This window comes from Xenopus laevis, chromosome 9_10S (genome assembly GCF_017654675.1).
Source record: "Xenopus laevis strain J_2021 chromosome 9_10S, Xenopus_laevis_v10.1, whole genome shotgun sequence".
NCBI classification, from domain to species: Eukaryota; Metazoa; Chordata; class Amphibia; order Anura; family Pipidae; genus Xenopus; species Xenopus laevis.
In genome coordinates this window covers 47,708,221-47,718,113 of record NC_054388.1, presented here as the reverse complement: position 1 = coordinate 47,718,113, position 9,893 = coordinate 47,708,221, and the positions used below count along the sequence as shown (strand labels likewise).

Genomic DNA, 9,893 nt, shown 5'->3' with positions numbered 1-9,893 from the left:
TTATGGGAAGGAATTTTGTGTCCCTCACTTACTGTGGATCAGAGGCTGCTTGTATAAAGAAATCAGAAGCTTCAATATTGTTATTTCATATGGAAACCCCAATTCTTATCCATGCAGAATAAAAGAGAAAGTAGGAAGTGAGCAGCACGAGCCATTGCACTTATACAAAACAGCAACAAGATACTGATTAAGAGCCATGGCACAGGGGGAGATTTGTCTCCTGTAGATAATCTGCTCTATGGCTGGTGACAAATTTCCCAAAAAAGACTTTCCATAGTATAACATTGAAATCGCCACAAGCTAAACCAATTACTGGTGGTGCCTAAGCATTTTCCCTAAAGGAGCAAATGATAAAAGATTCAGGTATGGGACCTGTTATCCACAATGCTTAATTTAAGCGTTAATTAAAACCAAAAGTATTATTTTACCTCCCATAAGGATTAATTATGTTTTAGCTGGGATTGAGTACAAGGTACTGTTTTATTATTGCAGAGCAAAAAAGGAAATTATTTTTAAAGATGTGAATTATTTGATCAAATAGAGTATATGAGAGCCGGTCTTCCCATAATTCTGAACATTCTGGATAATGGGCCCATCTAAGCTGGGTTCTTTTAAACACAAAAATTCTACAGACCACACAGCATATTGTTAAACATAGACTGTAAGCTATTTGGGGCCGAGACCTCAGTCCAGCCCTTACCAATTTATTCCCACTGTTCCATTTATAATAACTGTACTTCTGTCTGTGTTTACAACTTTTGAAGCCCCAATAACAATAAATATATACAGTACATACAAATATAAAATACAATTCACAGGGCAAATATTAGGCACACACAGATGTCTACACTGCCAATGGAAAATCATTTTTAAAAGTTTTCTTCCAATGATACCGAAATAGGAAGTAACATAATGTTTCACTTCCACCCAGTAATTTCCCTTATACAATATAACAGGGTGAGGCAGGACAACAGGAGATACAATGTATCAATCTTCATTTCCTTCATATAATATAATAAAAGGGTGAGCCGGGGGAATGAACAGGAGATACAACGGATCCCATTCACTAAAGGACAATATTTCAGCATTTAATTTAAACCATATTTTAACTGCCGGTTTCTAAGAACCTGGAAGCAGCGCAGGTTGGGACACAGGCGAATCTATTAGACGTGCAATTACCATTGGGCTTTAAAGGACATTTACTCGCAATGCATTGTGGGTGCCCCACAATTTAAAAAAAAAAGAAGGCATTGTATGAAGTAATTAATAAGAGGTATTTTTCATTGCAGAAGCGTATATACACCTACACGCATGCATTATATATGTTTGGGCATGAGCTTCCACTTTAGTTCCCTGTATAACACTGCTCTGATCAGAGTTCAGTAAATTGTGATTAATAAAGAGATACATAGAATCGATTCTTCCCCCGAAATATTAATCTTATATACAATATAATAACGTCCTTCTTAATCCCTTCCTTATACTCAGTATAATGGCCTAATACACCCCTCCTTCCTTACACTTATTCACAGTATCAAAGCTTCCTAACCCATCCTTTAATCATTCCCCTTATACAGAGTATTATCATTTCCTAACGCACTTCTTAATCCTTCCCTTTAAACACAGTATATTGATTTCCTAATACACCGACCCAATAATCTTTCCCCTAACACACAGCATAATAACGTCCTAATGCCCCCTCAGTCCTGCCCTTTATACACAGGGACATAACTTCCTAACACAAAAAAACAACATACACTGTCAACTTCTGGGCTCCGCAACTCAATGGGACTCCAGGTACTAATTATTCTCTAATCCTGAACAGCTCTCCCTGAACCTGCAATGGCTTCACTGCTATATGCATTGTTATTATTATTATTATTAATAATAATACTAATAATAATAATCATCATAGTAATAATCATAATAATAATGATAATAACAATAATAATATTAATAACAATAACAACAATACTACTACTACTACTACTACTTATTATTATTATTATTATTATTATTATTATTATTATTATTATTATTATTATTGTTTTGGGGAAAACGTGTTATTATTATTATCATTATGATTATTGTTATTATTATTATAGCTGCCTTCCTATTGGTCACCCCCTGGCACAGCTGCACATCCCAGGCTTGCTATTGGCTGCAGACATGCAGATGCCTCACGTGCTTCCGGCTGTAGGCAAGAAAGTGAGAAGAAGTGAGAGGGGAGAGTCAGAGAGGGAGAGGCACAGCCCGGGTATTGCGCTTCCCTGGGACCGCTAGGACATCTGGATACACAGATTGGTGGAGCTGCCAAGAGATATAGGGGCGCACAGGACTCTGGAACTACAGAAATATCTGGGGTTCACAGGACCATAGAGCTGCAAAAATAGTTTGAGGGGCACAGGGCCCTGGAGCTGCTATTGAAAGATCTGGGGGGCACAGAACCCAATACTAAGATCAAGGGGTACCCAGGAGCTGGGTGGACAGTAGGTGCTCAGGACTTTTTGACTGGAGAAAGTCACTGGGGTCCTGCTGGCAGTTAGTTGTGGGATGCTGCCAGTTGGGTGTTAGTGTCTGTCTGGCTGTTAGGGATTGATTCGGCAGTTTAATGTAAGCCTTGCTCTCTGCTTTGGCTTGTGGGAGATTTGGGTTTATAGTGGTGCCGGTCCCAGTCTGGGACTGGGTCTCTGTGCCGGGTGCCCTGGAGAGCTGCAAGCTCAGGGGTTTGGGTGCTGTTTGGTGGGGTCTAGACTAGAGATTTGAGGCTTTGGTTGGCGGCTTGTAGCCTGTAGGCTAGAAGTTTGGGGTGTTAATCTTGTCTAGTATTTGGGGGTGTTGCTTGGAGGGTACCAGCGGCTTACTTGAGGTTTGGGGGCTACTTACGTTGCTGCTGCAGCCCCAAGCAGTGCAGGGCCCCCAGAGAAGGTGGTCCCGGGGCTGGAGGGCAATAACATGGAGGAACAGACTGAGCAAAGCCCCGGGGCCCCAAGTGAGCCAGATCCAGGGGCCTCCCCGCCCCCTCTGCACCCTGCGCCCCCCACTCACCGGACCACTAACTTCTTCATAGACAACATTCTCCGGCCGGACTTTGGCTGCAGGAAAGAGACGCCCGGGAGGGACAGCTCCAGTCCTCTGCACAGCCGCCCGGGAAACCCTTCTCCCAGCCCGGACTCTGACACCCCATCTGACAGTTCCAAGGGCAGCGACTCCAACCCGGCTCTGCTCCTGGTGGGCAACGCTGTGACCCCTGCGCGCAAAAACGACTCCATAGTGTGGCCTGCCTGGGTCTACTGCACTCGCTACTCCGACCGGCCTTCCTCTGGTGAGTGAGCCCCAAATCATCCACCCCCTGCTGTGCCCCAATGCTGCACCCACTGTGCCCTTTACTGGCCCCACATTTGTCTGCTTCTCCTTTCTCTGCTACTACAATATTCCAGGCCTGGGGGCAGTGATTGGGGCTTTGGGTGACTGGAGAGGCCGAGTGAGTGCTCTGGGGGGTGACAGAGAATAATAACTGGGGATATTGGGCCTTTTGTTACTATCATTAATAATATTATTATTCACAAGTATTTAAAAAGCTCCTCCTGCTATTTGTGTTCTGTTTACACGGCTTGTGGATATGAGGGGCAGAAAGGCAGATATGGGGCTGGTGTCCCAGGACAGAAGATATTTATTCCAAATTGCACAAACCTGGGAGATTAACAATGATCTGTGCCCACTGATCTGATACCAGGGGGGCTTTGTACAAATCCAGGGTTTATTCGGAATTTAGCAAATTTTGGTTCATATTAAATCAGAAAAAGGAAGGAAATGTATTCAGTTTCACTCTCTTTCCTTTACACAAAACATAAACCGAAAATAATTCCTTATCAATTCGTATCGGCCGATTCTGTCTGTTTCTCCTCATATTGTCAATAATGTAGCATTAATATTTCTATAGTCCCATTTCATGTATCGACCGGTGAGATCAAAATAAGATCCAAAGACAATTGGGTTTGGTGTATTTTTATTTTTAGAGAATGGTGCTTGATTTTTTTTGCCCTCAGTGTTTTATATACTGAACATAAGGGGATAGGGTCAAAGGGGAAAATTCATGTAACATATCGTCTAAATTTCAATTCATTCAGATATTCCATTATTCGTAGCCGTAGGGAACTGTTAGACCCTTTGGATAAGAGAATAAATTCTGAACGACAATTTGAAAATGAGAGGAATAATAATAATAATAAAAATAATACTACTACAACTACTACTACTAATAATAATGACAATAAATTATAATAATCGAATAAAAGAAACCAGTAATAGTAGTAAGAATTATAATTAGTGAAATACGTGGAAAAAAATCCTCGTTTCTTTGCAACTTGAGTCCCCAGCAAAAATACAGACACATTTATGTGTTTGTTTGGCTGCAGAAATCTAAATCCGTTTTTTATGAATTGCACAAAAATATTCCACAAACAGGTTGCGTTACAGTTATTAGAGATTATTAGCGGCATTAGGGAAGACATTGAGAAGATATTTAATTAAAAAAACGAATTCTATCTTAATTTAATTCATATTAATTGGAAATAGTGACATCGATACGTCTGTACAATTACATACAGACCCAGCTCTACATTTAAATCTCTATAGACAGAGATGCATCGATATAGAAATAAATAGATCGATAGATTTATATGTAAAAGTAAAATTTGAGCCGAAATATCTGATTTTTGCTTTAGAATTGCACAGAACCGAGCGCTTGAAAATATACAAAAATGTACAATTAGAAACAGAAACTCAAATGGTGCAGAATCCCATGGAAAATTAGAGCTGAACTTTCTCATTTTGCTTAATAATATGGAGTCGAGGGCCTGAGTAAATACAGAAATATTTCTATAGTTCAGAAACAGAAATCCAAATCGTACTGAATCGCCCAGACTGCGAGGCAGGTTTGGCCCAATGTATTAAGAATTGAACGAATGGGAAGAAATTAGAGACTATGCAGATTTTTACTGAAGGCAGGTGTTTTGGGTGGAATTCAATATATCTCAATATGCAGTACATTTTCAGAACGAGAGGTGTAGGGAGAGATTTGTATTTATTCATTGGGAGTTTCGGTAGAATTTCTGGGACGCAATTTGGTAAATTAGCTGAAATGAGTTGCGTTTGACGTTTGGGCGATTTCTATAGATTTATGCAACGAGTTCGGTCGGTGTAATGAGATATTATCGTTGTTATCAATTTAATATTTCGTTGGAGAAACACAATTTAGAAATTAAAATAACGATTCGGTTCCTTGAGCCTTAGGAATATAAACAGAGAGAAGTTCAGACTATAATGAGACTATCCCGTCTGTATATCTCTCTGTGTATCTAGATCTATAGACAAACAGACAGAAACAAACATTTGTCTCTAATATATAAATATCCTGTGTGTGTATCTAAATCTCTCTCTCTGCATCTAGATATATAAAGATAGACATTTATCTTGAATATATAAATATCTGTATGTACAGCCAGTTCGGCCTGGGAAAACAGGGTTTTACTGTGGGGGAATGAATAGGATTATAAATATTTCCCTAGTACTTAATTAGCAGGAACCATTTTTCTACCTCATCCCTGGCTGCTGGGCACTGGGAGTTGGAATGGGATGAGTGGGGGGGAACAGGCATTTTAATTATAATTATCAATATCAGCGTCATTATTTTGCAGCTAGCTATATAATTATCGCTCACAGTGTTGTTGTTCTAGTTATAATAATAATGATAAAATATTAGGGGCCGATAGGAATGATTGGCACCAACTCTGTAAATATGAAGTTTTTATTCGAAACACAGAAAGGAGGTGTATTTTCTATATTTAATGTAAAAGTAAATTCTTATTAAAATATGACTATGAAGATTTTCATTCATCCAGGTCATGGTAAATATAATATAAGTAATTATAGAACATTAATATAAAATACATTGACAACAACATACAGAGAAATACACCGATACGCACAGGAAATGCAGGAAGAGAGAGAAGAAGAACGCAAACAATACGCACAGACACACATGCACAGAGACACACACATAGTCGGGCACAGATTATATACTATTATTAGCTGTAAATTTAGCGCAGACATTGGTAAATGCACGTCCTGTAGGCAGGAAAAACTAGGGCCCAAGTGCCCGCAGATTTGCTGTCTGCCCTGGGGGTGTAATGGCTGAGACCAGTACATTAGCCTGGTACATTGGATAAAAAGAATAATAAGGAAAAGCCCAGGAACATAATGGCCCTCACTAATACACAGGCAGAAGTGGGCTGTATATACAGAGACACAGAATAATGACTGAGGCCAAAGGGCTCCAATGCCCCTCATTGTGGGATATTGCCCAGGAATGGGATCGAATTGGAGGTTCTTCTGTAGAAAGATAGAGCCTTTGAATATAACAGGCAGCTGCTCTGTGCTGTCGCCCTGCACTGGAAGGTCAGTTTAGGGCAAAATGTATTCTTTTATTCCACTGTAAATCTGTGAATTACAAATATTGAGAGACCCAACTGGACATGACAATAATAACAATGATGCTAAGGGGGAGGAGGGGGAGGAGAAGGAGGAAGCTTTAGATGCAGCCAGAAATGACACATTGGCAGATTTATATCTTAATCTTAGGGGGGGGGGCTGCTGACTGGCAAACCCCTCTATAAACATTAATACAACTATCTCTACTTATAAAGCAGCCAAAACAAAGTATTTCAACACAGGAGCAGGAGACTGGTAAAAAGGTGAGAGGCAGAGAGACAAACAGGAAAACAGACAGAAAGAAAGAAAGAGAAGCAGGAAGCAGAAGGGGAGGAGGGGGGAAGCGGGGAGGCTGGCAGAAGGGGAGAATTCAATTGTCTGGTAAGACACAGGGAAGGGTGAGAAGTAGGGAGACAGGTACAAAGGGAGCATGAGATGCAGGTAAACTGCTAGCAAAGGGTAGAAGTACAGAGACTGCCGAACTGAATAATGCACTCGAATGAGTGGTGAAACGTTTTCAAGAAAACTCAAAAAGACTTTAGACTTAAATCTCTTAGATACTTGATATCATGACTTGGATGAATGAAAATCTCCATAGACAGACTGTTAGGAAGGGAAGACAGTAGGGAGGCTGCTAGGAGGGAGAAAAGTAGGGAGACTGCTAAAAAGGGGGGATAAGTAACGAGAGTGCTAGAAGGGCTGAGAAATATGGAGATGAGTAAGAAGACTACTAGAGTAAAAAGAAAGAAAAGTAGGGAAAATGTTGTGAAGGGGAGAGAAGTAGGGAGACTGCTAGGAGGCGGAGAGAAGTACAGAGACTGTGTCTGCTAGGAAGGCCAAGAAGTAGGGAAACTGATAGGAAGGGGCAAGAAACAGGGAGACTGGTAAGAAGGAGAGAGAAGTTGGGAGACTTGTAGAAAGGGAGAGAAGTAAATTGTCTGGTAGGACACAGGGATATTTGCTTTGCCTTTTCTTAGGAGTTGACCAACAGGTTCAGAGGGTCATCAAACTGTTGCAATCCAGCTGATGATGTTGGGCTCCTGTCATCCCTACTTTAGCTCCATAGTGAGTGGTGTCCTCTGTTATTTAACAACAGCCAAGGAGCCACAGTGCAAAAAATGATGAATATCTGTGTCCCAGACATTAACCACCATGTACCCCCTTCCCAGGCCCCAGGACCCGCAAGCTGAAGAAGCAGAAGAGCGAAAAGGAGGACAAGAGACCCCGAACAGCCTTCACTGCTGAGCAGCTCCAGAGACTGAAGGCTGAGTTCCAGGCCAATCGCTACATCACAGAGCAGAGGAGACAGACCTTGGCCCAAGAGCTGAGTCTCAATGAATCCCAAATAAAGATCTGGTTCCAGAACAAAAGGGCCAAGATCAAAAAGGCATCAGGCATGAAGAATGGGCTAGCTCTACATCTCATGGCTCAGGGACTGTACAACCACTCCACTACAACTGTGCAGGAGAAGGAGGAGAGTGAGTGAGGGGGCAGCACCCCCCAGTGACTGTGCTAATGTTCTACTACTACTGTGCAGGATAGTGAGCAAAGGGGAAACTCTGCCAAGTGACTGTGAAGCTGCCATTCTGCTATTGGGCAGGAGGGTGAGTAAATGGGACAGCCCAGTCTGGTGCCAGTACTAATTGCACTTGTGCAGAATAGACTTTGGGGAAATCTACCCAATAACAGGGAAATCTCCTGCACTCTTTGTGGTGACCATGAGACACCCAATAATATGGATACAATGAACTCCCTCAGAGTATGGACCCTACAAATATACCTTTTGCTGTATGGACCCCAGTGTTCCCCCTTATCGATTCCAGGTTTTTTGACGGTTCCCCTTTAACTGTAGAACCAGTTTCTGGGCACCCCACAAATGGAGGTGCTGAACTGCCCTTTCAAGCCAAAGATTTTCTGCTGTTGGAGTTGTGTAACCTGAATAAAGAGTGTGTTGTGCCCGGACCCAACTGCCCCGTAACTTATTTGCTAATAAATCCAGAGGCAATCACACATTTCTCCTGTGTTTGTGGGAAGGAGGGTTTGGGGTTGGAAGCTGCAGTGCCCTGTGGCTGGAGGGCTGGTAAATACTGCCAAGGGAATCCTAAAAGCAACACCTAAAAGGAAAATCCTCCCAAAGATATGAATTTGCCTGATGAAAGAAAATATTATTTTAAACAACTCCCCAGTATCCATTCATTCCTCGTCCTCACTGGGTTTAATGTAGTGATACACTGAATCCAGGGTTTGCCTCGGGATTTGGCCAAGATTCTGCCTTTTTCGGAAGGATTTGGCCAAATCCATGTACCTGGCCAATCGGAATCCTTAAAATGGTAGGACTTTTTGTCACACAAACAAGGAACATTTTTTTTAACCCTTCAGTGCCATGTTTACATATGCAAATTTGGGTCTGTCAAATCTTTCACAAAGGATTCTACATTCAGCAGTATTCCGAAGAAGGGGATTTGGAGCATCCATAGTTTAATTTGTTAATGCCATATCTACTGACAACAGCTTCTGTGTGACCCTTTCTGTTATCTACATTGCTAGTTCTGACTCCATAAACAAGGTATCAGAAATTAGTTCTGCTCCAGCCAAGTGAAGCTGTGCTAGTTTTGAGCTAGAGGCAGGACATCCCTAGCATTCCTGGAGAAAGCTCCAGAGCAGGGTTGCCCAAAAGTTAGATTGGGATCTACCAATAGACCTTTAGCTGGGGGTCAGTAGATCTCAAGTCACTGTCCACAAACAGCTTGTTTAAATCACCCTCCTATTTCATGCTTTTCATTCAGATAATTATTATGTTAAGGTTACATAAGAAATTATTATTATTATTTGTTAAATATAGCAATATACATTTTCCCATTAATGAGTATTTAAGTAACTTTTTCCATGGAACAGAATGCTAACAATGGTTTTATTAATGTTGATCATAATGGGACAACATCAATAAGGGGGTTATTTATCAAAGTCCAATTTTATCTCAACATTTTCTGATAAAATCCACTTTAAGCTTATTTGTTACATTTTCCCAAAAATTTGCTTTGTGGGCAAAATTCTGTTTTTCATGATTTTTTTGGATTTCTCACCCGAAACCCCAGATTTCTTATGCTTTTTTGCCGAAAACTTTGAAACCCAGCACACATCAAAAAATCATTGGGACTTCTCCCATTGACTTATATGCAACCTCGACAGGTCTGAGATTTTCTAATTCGGGCTTTCCATCCTCAGGGTTTAATAAATTCCAAAAAATTTGTGATTTTTTAGAAATCTGATTTTATAATTTTTCATGATTTTTGCATTCTGAGTTTAGTAAATAACCCCCTGAATGTAGACCTCGCATTAGTAAAGTATGGGCACTCCTGCTCCAGAGAGTACAGAGAATAGTGACTAAGCTGAATGGAAGG

At 41.0% G+C, this 9,893-nt stretch overlaps 1 protein-coding gene across 1 annotated transcript; it reads left to right on the top strand.

The window, feature by feature from the left end:
• The first annotated feature begins 2,245 nt into the window (after positions 1–2,245).
• en1.S (engrailed homeobox 1 S homeolog) lies at positions 2,246–8,727 on the top strand. Its single transcript, XM_018238634.2, has 2 exons — positions 2,246–3,325; positions 7,662–8,727. Exons 1-2 carry the CDS (start codon positions 2,956–2,958, stop codon positions 7,976–7,978), a joined length of 687 nt encoding a protein of 228 aa, XP_018094123.1. The 5' UTR covers positions 2,246–2,955; the 3' UTR covers positions 7,979–8,727.
• Positions 8,728–9,893: the final 1,166 nt, after the last annotated feature.